Raw genomic sequence first — 18,586 nt, forward strand, 5'->3', positions numbered from 1 at the left:
AACGAATTACTGAAATAAATGAACGTTTTGATGATATTCTAATTTATTGAGACGCACCTGTACGTGACTGAATTACGGAGTTATATCTGATAGAAATTTGAATCACTAACCGCAAGCCAATTTTATTACGGTACTCGATTTTCTGAACACCACTTGGACATCCAACAGTTTAACGCCAAACGTGTGCTGCAGGCATCAACGCATCACCGCACTGGGCAAAGGACATGGTCTGGGCTAATTTAATCTTCCGGCCGAGACATCACCCCTTCCCCTCGCTCTAACGCTGGTGTCGGGGGTGCTGACTCCTGCTTAGACACCTGGGGTTGCTAGCAGTGAATCTCGTTGTTTATCATTTTAATAAACCGAGGATGCGCACTTCTAGCTGGTCCTCCTTATCCACCAGAGAGCTAATTAGCTGGCACAAACATAGCCACTATCATTATCGCTAGAGATGGAAAAGATAATTAAACTAAACATGCCACACTCTGAGCATGCAAAAAAAAAAAAAACGCAGTAGAGATGATATTGCAGGGACTTACCTCTCCCAAGTACTCCTCACTGTAAAACCAGAAATCCACTGTGTGTAGTGGGATCACATCCAGCTCCGCCCTCATCCAACCCCTCCTTCTTTATTAGGGTTGGTTTAGGTTTAGAGTTATGTTGTACGGGAAGGAGCCAGTTTTAGTCTGATCCAATGAAACACAACGAGGGAGGAGCTGGATCACATCCAACTCCTCCCTATGGATTTTTGGTTCTGCAGCGGCTGGCAGCAGTTGTAGTGCCTTTTTAATAAGTGGAGATAATCTATAGCAGAAATATGTGGACGGTTAACATGCGGTAAGAGCTAAAATAACAGAAGTAACGGAAATAACATAAAAACCAGCGCAAGCAACTTAGCCACGAGAGGATGGCTTAAGTAACCTTTGCGGGTGTTTTGTGTTGATTATTCTTGTTTTCTGAGATAATGACTTTTGGGTTTTCATTGGCTGTACGTCATAATCATCAACATTAAAAGAAATAAACTGTTGTAATACATAGTTCTGTTTGTAATGAATCTATATGAGTTTCATTTTTTAAATTCACTTACTGAAATTAACCTTTTGGTGATTATTGAGTAGCACTGTATATCATTTATGAAAATAAAAGGAAACAATAATGGTGGAGAGAATGTGTAGGATAGAAATATCCTTTTTTTTTTTTTTTGTCTCAGGCACACTCTGCAATATGAGAACGGCTGTAGCTTGGATTTCTATTTGTGTTTCAGTGGGATGGAAATCAGGACTCTATGCAGGATCTTAAGATACTGAACTAAACCCTGCAAAACAGCCCAGACTCCCTCCTCCACTTTTAATGTTTTCAATATGCATTAAAATAGGTTGCATCCTCCTGGCATCTGCTGATCCGAGATTCGTCCATCAGCCAGCCCAAAGTACCATGGCTGCATCTTTTTTTACCATTCCAGATGATACCTGGAATTACATATCATGATGTTAAACTTATATGCAGTTGCTTGACCATGGAACCTCATTTCATAAACCCCAGGATGCACATTTTGTCTTCCTTTTACTTCCGAAGGGACTCTGTAATCAGTGTGACAATAGGAGACCATATATTTTCACTAACCACATGCTTGTAGAGTGTGTGTGATCTACTGCTTTGTGCCATTCTTGTTCCTAGATGCTCCCAGTTCCCATCAATAGCATTTATGATCTACTGGCTGGTCCAGCAAAGATAATATTTCATAAATTTACTTCTGGCTTTAGCAGCACAAGGGTAATGTTGCTGGTGCACAGCTCCAGAGTCTAGGTCTTGAGTTTGATTCTTGCCTTGCGTCACTGTTTGTGAGGAGTTTGGTGTTTTTTTGTGTCTGTGTGGGTTTCCTCCTACAGTGTGAAAACACAGGATGGTAGATTTGCTTCATGTAAGTGTTTACAGGTGTGTGTGTGTGTGTGTCCTGTCCTGTCCAGGGTGTGTTTCTGCCTTGTGCCCAATCATTCTGAGTAGGCTTTTAAACCATAGAGACTCTGATCAGGATAGCACTTAGAGAAGCTGAATGAATACATTTCTGGCATAGGTGTTACATTTCAAGTCATTGAGCTCTTCAATACAAACCATTCTATACGGTCAACCTACAAAACTATAACATTATGTGGCAGCACATTTAATACTAATGCAAAGGCTTTCAAATGCCCTCCATGCCCTCCCTGCTGGGAATAAAACATACCCACACGCAGCAGCGTTGTGAAGGCACCCAGCAAGGTCATGTTGTGTCAACATACAAATGCATCTCACAAAATTAGATTATCATCAAAAAGTTAATTTATTTCAGTAATTCGTTTCAAAACGTGAAACTCATATTATATAGATACACTAAAAACAGAATTATCTATTTCAAGTGTATATTTCTTTTAATGTTGATAATTATGGCATATAGCCTATGAAGACCCAAACGTCATTATCTCCAAAAATTAGTATAATCAACACAAAACACCTGCAAAGGTTTACTAAGCCTTTAAAACGGTCTCTTAGTCTGGTTCACTAGTCTACACAATAATGGGGAAGACTGCTGACTTTGGCATATGTCCAAAGGGCAGTCATTGACACCCTCCTGATGTATCCAAGCATATTAATGGAAAGTTGAGTGGAAGGAAAATGTGTGGTAGAAAATGGTGCACAAGCAACAGGGATAACCGCAGCCTTGAAAGGATAGTCAAGAGAAGGCCATTCAAAAGTTTGGGGGAGATTCACAAAGAATGGACTGCTGCTGGAGTCAGTGCTTCAAGTGCCACCACACACAGACGTATCCAGGACATGGGCTACAGCTGTCGCATTCCTTGTGTCATGCCACTCATGACCCAGGGACAAAGCCAGAAGCATCTTTCCTGGGCCAAGCAGAAAAAGAACTAGACTGTTGTTCAGTGTCCAAAGTCTTGTTTTCAGATGAAAGTAAAATTTATATTTCATTTGGAAATCAAGGTCCCAGAGTCTGGAGGAAGAGTGGAGAGACACACAATCCAAGCTGCTTGAGGTTTAGAGTGAAGTTTCCACAATCTGTGAGGGTTTGTGTTGGTCCACTGTGTTACATTTTTAGAGCACTTCATGCTTCCCTTTGCTGACAAACTTTATGGAGATGTGGATTTAATTTTCCAGCAGGACTTGTCCCCTGTCCACACTGCCAAAATTACCAATACCTGGTTTAATAACTACAGTATCACTGTGTTTAATTGGTCAGCACACTTGCCTGACAGTATTGCTAAGAGAGAGATGAGAGACAACAGACCCAAAAATGCACCCTGGGTTTCCATAACACCTCAGCAGTGCCACAGGCTGATCACCTCCATGCCATGCCACATTGATGTAACAATCCATGCAGTAAATCATTTTTAAGTAGGGTACATTTACAAGATTTCACAAAGAAAAAAACAAAGTACTTTTTTTGTGTGTGGACAAGACAATTTTTAAAATGATCATATGGATGAGTATCGGAGTACAATCCTTTTATTACCGATTACACGGTATCGGATCTAAACGCGAACGAATGAATGAATGAATGAATAGCATCGCCCATCCTTAAATTTGCTGCATTGGACTTGCATTGAGCTGCGCGTTGGTGAGGCCCAGCCACTGCTCTTCGCTGATTGGTCAGAGGGCGGTGACGCAGCGCTGTCCTCTCTCCGACATTAGCGAGCGCTGCTCTTTCCTCTGTCTCTACGAGCGGCCGCCAGCCCAGCACCCAGGCGCCATTTTGAGACTAGTTTCACAAGTAAGGACTTTTGCCAGGTTTATAGACTTTCTGTTGTATTACTTGTACGTTAGATACAGGCATCTGCATGTTAAACAGACCGTCACTTGTTCTGCGGGTGGCTGTGTCCCTTCGTTTGTCCTTGAAGCTCCGTGTTGTTGAGGCCGGTCGGGCCTCGCTCCGGTTACTGTTCACTACAGCGACCTGTGTGTTAGTGATAGTGTCCGTCTGCCGCTAAATGGAGAGATAAGTAGATGGCTGTGGTGCTGTGAGTTAATTTATCATGCGGCTGGAGGAGAAGGTCATCACCGAGGCCGAGGTTGTTGTGTATGCACCGATATATTTAAGTAAAAGAAGACCACCTTGACTGACTCTTTATTCTGTCTTTAAGCTGCTGCTAGGATGTATCCCACCACGCTAACGCAGCTGGCCCGGTCAAACCCGTTCAGCGCCCCTCTCTTCACGCTGCAGAAGGTGGAGGAGCCTCAGTCTCACACCGCGGTCGCTAAAGCGCAGACCCGCAGACTCGCAGCAGCCTCTGTGGCCGGTGAGTTAAGACATTGACGTTAATAATTAGTGTCCGATTTTTCTGTGATTCTAACGTAATATCTTGAGGACTGAGCTTTTTTGACTGCTGTCCTCGAGGCTTGAGTCACTCCCTATTCGAGTATTCCTGTCCACATTAAAGAAACAGCAATTGCACTGCATCTGCTGCAGCTTTTAAGGTGGCAAGGAAATCGCGAGTAAGAAGTTAACTGAAGCCTCGTCTGTGGACTGCTGTTGTGTAGTTATCCCAACTAACATTTGAGTAGTTAAAATCATTTCAGACTAGATTTAGTTTGGTGAAGGCCTTTGTTCTTAACTTGTTTTGACTTTGTCATTGAATTTATGCTTGAATGGACGTGCAGGACACCAGAGGATTAACACTCCACTCACAGTTAAAAGGTCAGAAATACGAAGCTAACTGGCTAATGCTAGCTGGCTAGTGTCTGACCGGCTAGCCAGAGCTCCCCAAGCTGGTGTAGAGAAACAGCTGAATAGTCCTTTTAGAACGGAACAACCCTAGTCTAAGTTATAAAACTAGAACTGTTGTTAATTTCCCCCTTCATGTGTGGTGTTTCTGTTGCCGGTGAGTCCTCGGGCCTTGCTGCAGATCCGTGGAGGGCAACGAAGGACAAAGTTGGGGCAGTGGAGCAGGCAGTAAATAACTGGGGGAAAGGTCATTAAAGAGTTGCGCTCACTTACCGATAAGATACCACTTAATATGCGACCAAAATATAATAAATGGTCATGGAGAGGGCTGCTTGTGGACACGGTGTACTTTTTGAAGCGTCCTAGACACATGACCGCTCCGAACAGTTAGGCATCTGAACAACGAAGATTGTGATTGGCTGCTTTCATAGCTAAGAGTTTATATCCAGTATCATATCCTCTAACTGCCCTACCTTCTGCAGTCAACTTTGTTTTCCTCCGGCAACACTTTTGGTAATTGGACATTCCCCCCTTTATTTAAAGATTTTTTGAGGGAGGGGGATAATCCCTGTTATTAATTCAGAATATTTTTTCCCCACATGTAACATGTTAGAACGTGTTTTGCATGGATTTCCTTGAGCTTGGTTATACCAAGCCCCTCCTTGTTACAGACATTTGGTCTGTTAATCAGTGGTTTTGTTAAATTGTAGCCTTAGGAATATGTAATTTTCCCGCTTTTGGTAGCTCAGAAAGAATAGTAGCTCATTTTAGTTTATCAAGAGCACTAGTATGTTTGACTTTCAGGTGTAAAGGAAATCCCTGAGAGTAACTGCTGTTCTAACTTTGGAGAGGTCCAGACAAATCCCCAGAGGAACAATGTTCAGTCCAGCAAAATAGGAGTACACAATCAATTACTTGTAGCTTGAGATCAATTGAGTAAATAAGCACTCACCGGTGTGCTTCTGCCTGAATATAATGAAAACATGAAGCACATTGGCCCTCATTTGGATTTCCCACCCCTTCAGAAACTGTGAGATGTCAAATGAATGTCATGCCCTGTTTCTCTTCAGAGGGAGACAGCTGTGAGTTTGGCTCACAGAAGTATTTCATCCTGTGTGGCTTCGGTGGGATTCTGAGCTGTGGTACTACACACACAGCAGTTGTGCCTCTCGACTTGGTGAAATGCAGGTTGCAGGTTTGTTTGTCTGCTGGAGTCCTGAGTGTGTATGACCCCAGCTCTCCATGCATGTTTGATATTGTCTTGTGATGCATGAGCGTGTGTGTGTTCCTCACATAACAGACTCAGGTGATAGCTGTGAGTTTGGTTCTGCGAAATACTACGCCCTCTGTGGTTTTGGGGGCATCCTGAGCTGCGGTATCACACACACAGCTGTAGTACCCCTGGATTTGGTCAAGTGTCGGCTCCAGGTCTGTACTCACCCTGCTTATCGTCAAATGTTAACCCAGTTGCATTTAAATACTCAATTTTGAGGGCTATGATAAATAGTTATTTTTATTACTGACAGTTAATACAAGCATGTCATATTGACCCCTCTTCACTGTCAAGATGCACAAAATTGTTTTGAGTAGTTGAAACATTTGTGCTTTGGCTTTTCTGGAAACCTTGCCTTAGGTATCCAGCTGTAATTCGAACTTTCAAGGCAAAGCATTAAATAAAAATTTATTGGCCTACTGGAGACTAATGTAATGGCTAATTAATAAGGTTAATTACATAATCATCTGACTAAGTGTAACTGTCATGGGCTTTATTCATGTGGCCTTTTTTTGTAGCTGGTAATATCAAGGAAGGTCCAATAACAGTTGTAATATTTTTGTCATTTTGAAATCCAGCATGTTAACATCATTTGTGAAGTGATCCCATGAGTGTTGTCTTCATTTACAACCAGTCCAGAGAATACCAGTGATTTACTTTTGGTGTTATGTGCAAATTGTGTTCAATTTAGCAGTCCCCTAACCAACATGTCTTATTTAGGTGGATCCAGCTAAGTACAAAAGCATCTTTACTGGTTTCTCAGTCACAATCAGAGAGGATGGTGTCCGGGGTCTTGCTAAAGGTTGGGCACCCACCTTCATTGGCTACTCCATGCAGGGCCTCTGCAAATTTGGATTCTATGAGGTGTTCAAGATACTGTACAGTGATATGCTTGGAGAGGTATGTATGAATTTGGCCTGTTATAAAAAAAAATGTGTGGAATATGGGTTTCTCTGTCTTACTCTAAACTTTTTGGGCAGTTTCTCATAAATTATGGAATAGAGTTCTTTGAGTGCTGTGATGACAGTGTGAATGGTGAGTGCTGTGATAATTAGTTGGTTAAGCTGTACAAGTATTGAATAGTGGTTTATGATTTCCATAACGTATCCATGCACAGTTTCTATAAAAAATGTTAAGTGATATTTTAAAGAGAGTGTATCTCTTAAACTGCACCATGAACATACAAGCTTGCTTGAATAGCAGACTACCTCAATCTACTTTCCTGGGAAAACAGTTATTATTCTAACAAAGTATTTAATTTAATGTTAGTAAATGAGCGGATTAGTTTAGTCGGGCGTTTTGGCATCAGTTTAATCATTGGCTGAGTACTTCAGGCCCATGAAGTAATGCACTGAGGCATATACGCAGAATATCTATTCCCTCTTCCCTCAATCTCCATACATTTGCTGGCAGTGTGTTTAGTTGAGCAATGTTTGATATTTATAAATGTTTTAATCACTTCTCTATTTCTGGTAATGTTATCAAATTTTAATGAGGTGTGTATTAATTAAACTGAACCTCTTCCAACAGGAAAATACCTACTTGTGGAGAACTTCTCTGTACCTAGCTGCGTCTGCAAGTGCTGAGTTCTTCGCTGATATAGCTCTGGCCCCTATGGAGGCGTGTAAAGTGCGCATCCAGACCCAGCCTGGTTATGCCAACACTTTGAGGCAGTGTGCCCCCAAGATGTATGCTGAGGAGGGCCTCTGGGCGTGAGTTGTTTCTCTCTCTCTCTCTGTCTCTCTCTCTCTCTGTCTCTCTCTCTGTCTCTCTGTCTCTCTGTCTCTCTGTCTCTCTGTCTCTCTGTCTCTCTGTCTCTCTGTCTCTCTGTCTCTCTGTCTCTCTGTCTCTCTGTCTCTCTGTCTCTCTGTCTCTCTGTCTCTCTGTCTCTCTGTCTCTCTGTCTCTCTGTCTCTCTGTCTCTCTGTCTCTCTGTCTCTCTGTCTCTCTCTCTCTCTCTCTCTGTCTCTCTGTCTCTCTCTCTCTCTCTCTCTCTCTCTCTCTCTCTCTCTCTCTCTCTCTCTCTCTCTCTCTCTCTCTCCCTGCCATATAGTTAAATAATAAATGAGTACATCATAGTTGATAGAACATCTTGGCTGTTTAATTGAGTGTCTGTAAGAATCTTTGCACACGTTCCTTAGATCCACCTCTGGGGAGTACACCAGCTCTGCTGCTTTTGCTAGAGTCTGGAGGATCCCAGCAGCTTTTTTGGCTGTACAGTTGGAGGTGCTTGAGTCATTGGCGTGTGAGAGCAGTCTACCTGCTTCTTCAGCTTAATCACTGTCATGGCACCCTTGCTGGACTTCACCATGGCAGGAAAGCTGGAGTGCGGACAAATAAAAAAACTTGCTTCTGCTGAGCAGGTCAACTTGTTAGTGTCGTGTTTGGCCAGTTGTCCCCAACCCCTAATATTTTGAGATGAAAAACCAAAGATATAGGTCTGTGGAGATGAAATTACTTCAGTGCTGTACATTGTGGTAGTTGCTGCTTACAGTGCAAGTGTGTAATAAATCCCTCTGTTTGTTCAATCCTGCTAGGTTCTACAAGGGTGTTGTCCCTCTGTGGATGAGACAGATCCCCTACACCATGATGAAATTTGCCTGTTTTGAGCGCACAGTAGAAATGCTCTACAAGTATGTGGTACCCAAACCCCGCAGCGACTGCAGCAAGTCTGAACAGCTGTTGGTCACCTTTGTGGCTGGTTATATTGGTAAGTCGTTAAATTGACCCCAGTCTTCCCTCATCCATATTATATCGTAGCTCTGCAATCAAAAACATTTTTGCACATTTTTATTTTACCATACCATTTGAACACAGAATCTCTCCTTCACACTGTGTCTAAATTTCACCAATGGAAATGCTCCAAAATTACTTTTTTTATTTATTTATTTTATTTTTTATTTTATTTTTCTAAAAATGTATGCTCTTTTAGGAGAGGCATATTTTTCATCTGTACATCTCTATTTTTCATAAATGAGATGCATAGCTGTTGTCAGAATCTTGATGGAATTGACATTGTGTATTGTCTGATTTCACTCTTCAGCTGGTGTGTTCTGTGCCATTGTATCCCACCCTGCGGACTCTGTGGTTTCTGTGCTGAACAAAGAAAAGGGAAGCACAGCTGTTGAAGTATTAAAGAGGCTTGGACCCATGGGTGAGCATCTTCCAAATTTACACTAATATTTACCATGGTGTATTCACTTACTCCAGGGGTGTCCAGAGTCCTGCCCCCAGGCCAAATGCAGCCCACTAAGTTTTTAACTGGCTCGTGGTGTCATACTTAAGAATACATCATTAGTGGCACCTGGCAGGGTTGTGGGTTTTTTTTTTTGTTTTTTTTGTTTTTTTCACCTGACGGTGGCAGCAATTCGCTAATGTGTAGGATATTGTACCACTGTGTTAATGAACTAAGCTAAACTTAAACGCCATTAATTTCTCAGGGCCAGTAAAGTGATTCACAGAATGACATTTGGTGACATTCCACCAAAAAAAACAACACAAAGTTGAGAGTGAGTGGCGATTTCAAGATGGGGGAAGTATTTGCAGTAAAAGGTTGAATTTTAGTCTTTTAATATGCTGCAGCAGTTTATTTTCTAAAATGAAATTCAGTAGTTAATAAATACAAACAGTGTTAAGTTTGTTTTTCATATTTTGAATACAAGGTTATAAATTTATGATAATATATCTGGAAAGAGAGGCTGGCCCTTAAGAATTTTGATATGATCTAATTCGCCCCCTTTGAAAAAGGTTTGGACACCACTGCCTTACGGCATAAATGCATCACCGTATTTAACTTGGACAAAGCAGGTTGCAATAACTTTAGCACCTGATCTTGGCTAATAATATGGTGTTACTTATGCGTAAATAACACGTTCCTTAGATCCACCTCTGGGGAGTCCTCTAGCTCTGGAACTGCACTCCGTTTGGATGCTGCAGTTCCAGTCTGAAGGCTCCCAGTAGCTTTTTTGGCTATACAGTTGGAGGTGCTTGAGTCATTGGCGTGTGAGAACGGTCTACCTGCTGCTTCAGTTCAATCACTGCCCTGGCACCCTTGCGGGACTTCACCAGGGCAGACGAGTTGGAAGGCGGACAAGAAATAATATTGTAGTTGACATTTAATGCAGTAGAATTTTCTCTGCCGTTTGTCTTATTTTGTTGTTTGTTTCACAGGTGTGTGGAAGGGGCTGTTTGCCCGTATCATCATGATTGGTACCCTGACTGCTCTGCAGTGGTTCATCTATGACTCTGTCAAGGTCTACTTCCGCCTTCCCCGTCCACCTCCCCCCGAGATGCCAGAGTCTTTGAAGAAGAAGCTGGGTCTCAATCAGTAGAGGGCAACATGACCTCCATCTCTTAATGTCCATTTCCCTCTTTTTTTCTATATTTAAACTCTTAATGGCTGCCCTGCTCCTTCCCAGGCTGCTGCTTGTCTCTTCCATCTGCACAGTGAGGGAGGAACATTTAGATGATGACATGAATGAATGAATGCTACCTGGTTTTAAAATGTTTGTCAATAGTTTGATTAAAAGAGTATCTGGGGATATTTTGTGAAGATGTCTTGTTTTTTTTCCTGTGTAGATGTCTTTTTGCACATTTCTCTCCTGGCCTACAAATGGTAATGGCAGTGAAACCAATGGTCAGTCACAGTGTCAGTAGCATTAGGAATTTCACACTCCTCACCCAAAGCACAACAGTGCACTGTTAATTTAAAAAGGGGGATGAAATAAAGAACTCTCAATGTATTGCACTGTCTTGAACTTATTCTTTATGGTTATTGTGTCAAGGGAACCAAATGCCTGTGATGTATTGTCAACATATTGTGGGGTTGAAGGTGATGTTCACAAATGTAATCAAAAAAACACTTTTTATAAAATTGAGGGTGTTTCTTCACTATTTGCTGCTGCTCTCTAGTCGGTTTGCATGCTTAAAACTTGACTGGTGTGCTTTCAAGGCCTCAGTGTGTTCATGGTTAAACTCATAGTCCAGTATGCTAGGCTTTCTCTCTCTGCTCAAGGCAGTAAAACAGCATTTGGTTTTATTCAGTTTTTGCTGTAGATGGAACTGACTCTAAATTCCACTGAGTGTTAACAGCATGAAAACTCAAGTAACATGAGTTTCTGTGGTAATTCGAAAAATGCTTAAAAAAATAAAAGAAAAGCTTCAGCTTTATAATAAGTCTTTTATCCACAAGCATAGTTTAAGATGCAGAGTTTAATATGAGAATAAAAGTTTACAATGTTTAAAGCTCTAAGTGTTTCATATCCCTTTTGGGGGGGAAAAAAAGCATGTCCAATGTTCAGGTTTAATTTTGGAAAACACTTTTGCAATGTTAGGCTAAATCTAGTTTCGGCCATAAATGGCAATGTGACACTAGGATAAACCAGACCTATAGTTTGGAGCTTAGAAGGATGGCCCCTAAGTATAATTGATTTGGCTCAACTGAAGTGTCTAGATTAATTCTGGAAACAGTTTATGTAGCTTATTGAAATATTTTTCTTTACAAGTAGTTGTAGTATTTACATGTAATTATTATTTTAATGCAATTCCTTAAACAGATTTGAACCTTGCCTTCTTTCATGATCTATGTGAAAAAATATTTAGACCATGATTCAATATCAAATAATTCACATTGGAAACATAATACAAAACAGAAACCCAATTTAACAATTTTAAAAGGGTGTACATAGTGTTGATTACTCTTAGTTCATCAGTTACAGTATTTCAGTCTTCGTGGCTTCTAGAGGTCAGACTGTCTTATCATGCCATTTTCAAAAATGGCCAAAACTTTCTTGTAAAAATGTTTTAACAGCCTGTTTGTATTTTCACATGAATTCTATAATATTGTGTGTTGTAGAGCTGTATGCCTAGAAAAACAACACTCAACAACTCCTGGTTCTGTGTTGGTCACATTTTTTCTAGCACATTTACAAACCATTCTGCCTGCTACTAAAATCAAGTACTGTATCCTCATTTTTAAGTTGTGACCTACTCTGCACATCACTATTCCAAATGTTCTTATTTTGTCTCCAGCCATCTACAGTAGCACCTGTGCTCTTTAATATAGAACTGTTTGGAAGAAATGTCAATATTCAAACAGAGCCTTGACCAGTGCTGAACAGAGAACTGATCTTTTGAAAGGGTAGTTATCTGTTTAGCAACTGGCCTTTTGACTAACATTGTATGGACTTGGTGAAGAATGAAAACAATTAGGGTTAGGACTCTTAGTACTTAATTCCATCCATGTGATGACATATGATACAGTATCTGTCCAGGAAGATGCAGAGATTGTAGAAAGCATTGATTTATTCTGCATTTTGAAGGTTTGACATCTCTGTGGTAAAGCTCAGAAAATACCAGCAGTGGTGTGGTGCAGAGTTGTTTATAGATGCTGGATGGGTGCTTTTCCTGCAGTATACACTGAAGCACCAGACCTTTTTAGCAAAGAAGTAATGAAGGGCAGCAGTGAATATTTGCTAGAACATAGGACAGTAAACATTCTATGTATCTGCTTGACACTTGAGACAAAACCGAGGGTTACTTATTTGCTGCTGATGGCAAGAACCAGGAGGTTGGCAGTACACTAAGCAATGAAGACATCCATGAGGTGTTTCAACACTAGGCACATGCATGAGCAGATAATTTAAATTCATCATGCAGAGATCTCTCAGTCTTTTTTTCCACCAAAAGAAGGTTCTTGAAACGGTTCAGTTCAGGATTCCACCAGGTTTGCTGGGAATCACGGATACCTCAATAGCAGGGGGTGTTGCAGGGTGGCATAGACAGTTCGGTCTACGCACTGTTTATAGTGGGTACAGATCACAACGATATATAAAACACTTGTGTAAATGTTAAAGGTAATGTGAAAATTAGACAATGCACTTTATGTCATGCTGAACACAGCCACAGAAAACACATTGACACAGCATTTTCCTATTTTTATTTACTTTTACTCATTTATATAACATGCTACAAAAGACCCGTCAAGCTCCACTGTGCAATAACATGCTATTGAGGCTCTGAGCTCTTTATGGAGCTTGACACACTTATTAAACCTCTCATGGTTCATGCTGAACATACTGTTCTTTGGCTACTTCTGTGAATGAAATTTTCTGGTTCATAAATGAAATTACTTTGGTGAAAAATACTGAAAGGTTCCAAACTAGGTTTGCAAACAGAAACCGAACCGATTCTACATTGGTGGAAAGGGCTATCATTCGGCCAGCCAGGCATTACTCTGTTAGCCTTACTGTAGAGGCATTACTAAAGTCAAAGGACATGATATAGAACTACCAGTATCTTGCCCTGATGTAAACCTATTTGTTTTGTCTTCATTGTTAATGTTACTTGCCACTACCTGCTACAATATTCAAATTTGCTAAACTACAGGAAGCCAGGTATGCAATAAATGTAGGCTAGTTTGCAGGATTTTAGCTTGTTAATAACATTGAGATCGCAAACCACTAATAACTTTTGTTTCAATATTTGCTGAATTATGAAAATGTGAACAGAGTTGAATCAGAATATCCACGTATACTTCAAGCAGTGCCCACATTAATGTTGATGCTGTTGCTCAGTTCCTCCAGTTTCAGAACGTGTCTGTCACAAAGTACTAAAATATTATTCTCAGCTTTGCTGTGATGTTTGGTCTCCTCTATCTGCTAATGCTGGTTACCAGAGTTGAGCTCTGAATTTTGATTTGATTCAAATGAAATGTCTTGATGGTGGTACGGTGGTGCAGCAGGTAGTGTCGCAGTCACACAGCTCCAGGGACCAGGAGGTTGTGGGTTCAATTCCTTCTCCGAGTGACTGGGTATGCAGGGTTCCTTCAAAAACACACATTGGTAGGTGGATTGGCGACTCAAAAGTGTGTGTGTGTGTACATGTGTGTTGCCCTGTGAGGGACTGGCGCACACTCCAGGGTGTGTTCCTGGATTCCGGACCCACCTTGAATTGGATGGATTCAATGGTCTGTAACCTTGAGTGGTTACAGACAATGAATGAATAATGTCTTGATCTTCAAAAGAAGGGCTTACCACTAGTCTGGCATCTTGGGAATCATTGGACGCAAGGCGGGAATACAACCTGGAGGGGGCACCAGTCCTTCACAGGGCAACACACACACTCACCTATGGACACTTTTGAGTCACCAACCAATTTTGGTTTTTGGACTGTGGGGGGAAACCGGAGCACCCGGAGGAAACCAGACACAGGAAGAACACACCAAACTCTACTCACAGAGGAGAGCTGCGCCACAGAGCTGCCCATTACTATTACACACAACACTATATTTTCTGGTCTCTTCTTTCTTCTGCACTTTAAAATTCTTGGTGTATAATACAACACAAACCATACAATACTCTGTACTTAAAATCTCCAACTAGCCTATCTTCAGGACCTTTTCTCACATGCCCTTGTCACTTTGCCACTACTGCACATAAATGCTGCACCCAGCAGTTTAATATAAAATATGCACAATGTAAAGTTTACGGGTATTAATGTTTGCGTGGGTGTATGTGATAGTGTTTAATTTATTTATTTGGTACTCTTTTTGTTTTTTGTACTGCTGTGAAATTTTTGTCCATCTATGTGCACTGTGAGCTACTGTAACTTAAACCAAATTCCTTGTATTCCTTGTATGTGTGAGCATACGTGGCCAATAAAGCTTGATTCTGATTCTAATGGTTTTAATGAAATATTTAAGTAGCCCCTCCCCCATGGAAAAAATATTTTACAGACTGTTAAACAAAATGCCTTATTTTTCTCTGACCAATGAATTACTGTTAATCTTAATTTAACTGCTTAATTTCTCAAGTAATGTGAAAGCAGTTCCAACAGATGGGAACTGTCATGGGATTACTGTAACACCATTAGCTGTCTGCAGACAGGGTTTGGCACCAATTTAAATCATCGTCAGAGGAGGAGTGAAGTCACTGAGACTCTGCCCTCCTCTCAGCTCTCACTTTCTCTGCTGCAGCTCGGAGGATATTGCAGGCTAGATGGCTCAGAGGGCACTGTGACACTCTGCGACGCCACTGCCAGAAGACTGCAGTCACCTGCTGTTTTTCTTGGCTCCACCGCCATGTTGATTTCATGGTGGTACCTATACCTTGGAGCTCAAAACATCTGCAGACAAGGCAAGTGTTTAATCCAATCTTTTTTTCTGTGCTGATGCTTCTAGAATAGGACTGCACTGCATATAAATGTTGCAGTGTGCTGACCTGGATTTCATGGCTGTGTGCTAGCAGAGGCTTAGATGGTGCTTATGGAGAAAGAGAGGAGAGAGTGTGTGCCGTCCTTAGTGTGGGTGTGTCATATACGTGACCTTGATCTAAGGAGACTTGGATCAGTCACTGAGCAGGTTGTTGTTGCATTTGAGAGGATTTTCTGAACAAGGCCTGTGTCACATTTTGTTTCCTGACCCTCTGGTCTCAAGTGTCAAGAGCTCACTAAAGAATTATTTATAGAGGTATGTTATGTATGATATCAGCATTGTTGTTAGTTCCCAGCATTGTTGGTTTGTGATAAGATTATGATGTTGTAACATGAGATCTTTTTAGACCTTTTTTTTTTCAATTAATTTATTTGACCTACCATCTAATCAAATGTCTGTTTGGAATGTGCATATTGGATAGTCTGTTATATTTTAATATATTTCTCACATTGATATCCGTAGTCACTTTCGACGGTTATCGTCAGGAGTGTATTGAATGTTGAGGCTATTACTGTCCGAGTGAAGACCTGTGTTTACGTGAAGTCGTGTGATTTCAATATAACTGGTTTTCTGCAGTGATGAACATGGCATCTGTACTGCAGAAGCTCATCACACCCCTGTTCAGTGGGCCTGCCGAGCCCCCCAGGAACAAAGTTACCGTGATTGGAGTGGGACAGGTTGGCATGGCCTGTGCTGTCAGTGTCCTGCTACGGGTAAGATTAAGACCTCTGCACCAGTACACTCTGCAATTCATCAGTTGTTTGTACTGTTGCTTTCACTGGATTTATGTTTATGCTGCTAGGAGGTCATTAATAGGACAGAAATCTATAAGACACATGGTCTGCCAATAATCTGTAGGGTAAAATATTACCAGCTGCAGTTCTGTCTACAGTGAGGATAGCCTATATGCTAACTCAAATGTTCCTAAATTTCCTACTTTGTTATCTACTATCATACTTGGGTGTGAATGTAGACATCTGCTTTTCCAGACTACAATCTATTACAAATGATTTAGAGCTGTGATACTAAGCGAGTAATCTTCTTTGGCCAATTAAAGGCAAATCAGGGTCATGCCTCCACAGTCCAGTCAAGAGCAAGCTACTAGCATTGAGCTTGGTTTCAGAGGGTGAATCAAATATCAGAGAAGAGAAAGGGTTCAAAAACAACAAATCATACAGCTCTGTGTATTTTTCATAGGAGCTAGCTGATGAGTTGGCCCTGGTTGATGTAGTAGAAGATAAACTAAAGGGTGAGATGATGGATCTGCAGCATGGAAGTCTCTTTCTCAAAACTCCCAAGATTGTCTCCGGAAAAGGTAGGAACCTCAAAAATGGGCTGAATAATTCTGTGATTATAACTACACATTTCCATATGCATGGCGTTCTGACATGTTTGTGTCTGTCATTCATTTTGTTGTTGAAATATGTGTGGTGACAGCATCTCTGATTTGAAAAGAAACTGCCCATTATATAATGCTTACTGACCATTGTTTTGTTTTTTTTAACAGATTACTCAGTAACAGCAAATTCGCGCATCGTGGTGGTAACAGCAGGTGTGCGTCAGCAGGAAGGAGAGAGCAGACTCAATCTGGTGCAGAGAAATGTCAACATCTTCAAGCACATCATCCCTCAGATTGTTAGATACAGCCCTAACTGCATCCTCATTGTGGTTTCTAACCCAGGTATTCAAACATGATTTTTAATTGATACACCTTTAATCAGTATTTTGCATACATGGTTTAGTTTATGACTGCTCTTCAAAACAGTGTTTTGTGTGTATGCAGTGGACATTTTGACCTACGTGACCTGGAAGCTGAGTGGTCTTCCCAAGCACCGTGTGATTGGCAGTGGCACCAACCTGGATTCAGCTCGCTTCCGCTACCTAATGGCAGAACGCTTGGGCATCCACCCCACTAGTTTCAATGGCTGGATCCTTGGAGAGCATGGTGACTCTAGTGGTAAGATGCTGTGCAGGAGCCCTTTTAATTATTTTTAATTTATACAGTACTGAGTGTTTTTAGTGCTTTGATTTTAACACATGCACCATGCACTCTATGAATAAGTCATTATTAATAACCACAAAATAGTGGTGATCATTAACCTTATGGCTTAAAGATTTACATTTAACGGACCAAGTATTACTGCAACTAATGTTTATTCCAGACAGTCTCAATGGTTCTGTTGTCAAAACATTTATATTAAAACTCATAAGGGTCGAAATAACAGTAACATGTCGGCCAGTGTACAACTGCATGCATGGAGCAAATATGCCAGGTCAAATCCTAGTCATTGAAGGATGTGTCTCCTTATAAAATGAATTAACTTGAAAGATAACTGTAAAGTGTAAAATAATATACAAAACCCTAATCCTAGCAGTTGTTCTCATTGGTGATTTGGCTTTGGAAATGTCGATCCTCACATCAAGCAGTATGTATGGAATTTGTTTTCTAGTCCCTGTCTGGAGTGGAGCAAACGTGGCAGGTGTGACTCTGCAAACATTGAACCCAGACATCGGTAAAGAGAATGACAGTGAGAACTGGAAAGAAACTCACAAGATGGTAGTTGACAGGTACATCAAGTATTCTTATGACAGCTGTATTATGATTCACCATAGAACTCCAGTGTAATTGGAGTGCATTTGTTAACTGCCTGCAGTGCCTATGAGGTGATCAGACTGAAAGGCTTCACTAACTGGGCAATTGGACTGAGTGTCGCTGACCTGACAGAGAGCCTCATTAAAAATCTGCACAGAGTCCACCCAGTCTCTACAATGGTGAAGGTCAGATAAGTAACCACACTAAAACTTGCATTAAATGCAAGTTACTGAGTAGACATTCCCAACTTATTTGCTGAGTTATTAAAAAGTGATTTCTATTTCTAAATTGAATCTGTAATTTCTGAACTAATAATAAATTCACATTGACCAAAATCTGATTTTGTCCAACAGGGCATGTATGGAATCGGTGATGAAGTATACCTCAGCCTGCCATGTGTACTGAACAGTGGTGGAGTGAGCAGCGTGGTTAACATGACACTGAATAAGGATGAAGCATCTCAGCTGAAGAAAAGCGCAGACACATTGTGGAACATACAAAAAGACCTGAAAGATCTGTAGGATGCTCAAAAGAACATGCACTCATTCACAGTCATATTAGACCAGCACTCGTACTCATAAAAGCAGCTTTAGGATTGTCCATGCCTATACTAATATGAGCAAAGTCAAAACTGCTTTTAGATTCAGCACTTTCACTCTTTAATGACTTGGGAATGTACATGTTGACTGCTGTGTAGAGTCACCATGCAAATACTATGTACATAATGTATGTACACTGAATGTTCACATCCTTATAAGTCTGAAAATAAACACTTAAAAGGGAATATTTCAGACAC

At 41.0% G+C, this 18,586-nt stretch overlaps 2 protein-coding genes and 2 non-coding genes across 6 annotated transcripts; all 4 read left to right on the forward strand.

Annotated features, from left to right (window-relative positions):
• Positions 1 to 3,611: 3,611 nt before the first annotated feature.
• On the forward strand, positions 3,612 to 10,811 carry slc25a3b (solute carrier family 25 member 3b). Of its 2 annotated transcripts, none has more exons than XM_066668343.1 (8): positions 3,612 to 3,763; positions 4,134 to 4,289; positions 5,785 to 5,909; positions 6,708 to 6,887; positions 7,518 to 7,699; positions 8,524 to 8,696; positions 9,030 to 9,140; positions 10,157 to 10,811. In XM_066668343.1, the coding sequence occupies exons 2-8, from the start codon at positions 4,145 to 4,147 to the stop codon at positions 10,315 to 10,317; spliced, it is 1,077 nt and encodes a 358-aa protein (XP_066524440.1). In that variant the 5' UTR covers positions 3,612 to 3,763; positions 4,134 to 4,144; the 3' UTR covers positions 10,318 to 10,811. The 2 variants fall into 2 exon arrangements, with proteins under 2 accessions (XP_066524440.1, XP_066524439.1); XM_066668342.1 differs by lacking the exon at positions 5,785 to 5,909 and adding an exon at positions 6,015 to 6,142 and having other exon boundaries at positions 10,157 to 10,787.
• Positions 8,114 to 8,323, forward strand: LOC136695973 (small nucleolar RNA SNORA53). Its single transcript, XR_010802549.1, has one exon. It is a non-coding gene; the product is annotated as a small nucleolar RNA SNORA53 (small nucleolar RNA).
• On the forward strand, positions 9,853 to 10,080 carry LOC136695972 (small nucleolar RNA SNORA53). The gene has a single exon (XR_010802548.1). It is a non-coding gene; the product is annotated as a small nucleolar RNA SNORA53 (small nucleolar RNA).
• Positions 10,812 to 14,944: 4,133 nt separating the features above from the next.
• On the forward strand, positions 14,945 to 18,584 carry ldhbb (lactate dehydrogenase Bb). 2 transcript variants are annotated; one of them, XM_066667799.1, is made up of 8 exons: positions 14,945 to 15,120; positions 15,774 to 15,910; positions 16,395 to 16,512; positions 16,705 to 16,878; positions 16,981 to 17,154; positions 17,648 to 17,765; positions 17,852 to 17,975; positions 18,144 to 18,584. In XM_066667799.1, the coding sequence occupies exons 1-8, from the start codon at positions 15,066 to 15,068 to the stop codon at positions 18,309 to 18,311; spliced, it is 1,068 nt and encodes a 355-aa protein (XP_066523896.1). In that variant the 5' UTR covers positions 14,945 to 15,065; the 3' UTR covers positions 18,312 to 18,584. The 2 variants fall into 2 exon arrangements, with proteins under 2 accessions (XP_066523896.1, XP_066523897.1); XM_066667800.1 differs by lacking the exon at positions 14,945 to 15,120 and adding an exon at positions 15,366 to 15,452 and having other exon boundaries at positions 18,144 to 18,583.
• Positions 18,585 to 18,586: the final 2 nt, after the last annotated feature.

This window comes from Hoplias malabaricus, chromosome 4 (assembly GCF_029633855.1).
Source record: "Hoplias malabaricus isolate fHopMal1 chromosome 4, fHopMal1.hap1, whole genome shotgun sequence".
Lineage (NCBI taxonomy): Eukaryota > Metazoa > Chordata > Actinopteri > Characiformes > Erythrinidae > Hoplias > Hoplias malabaricus.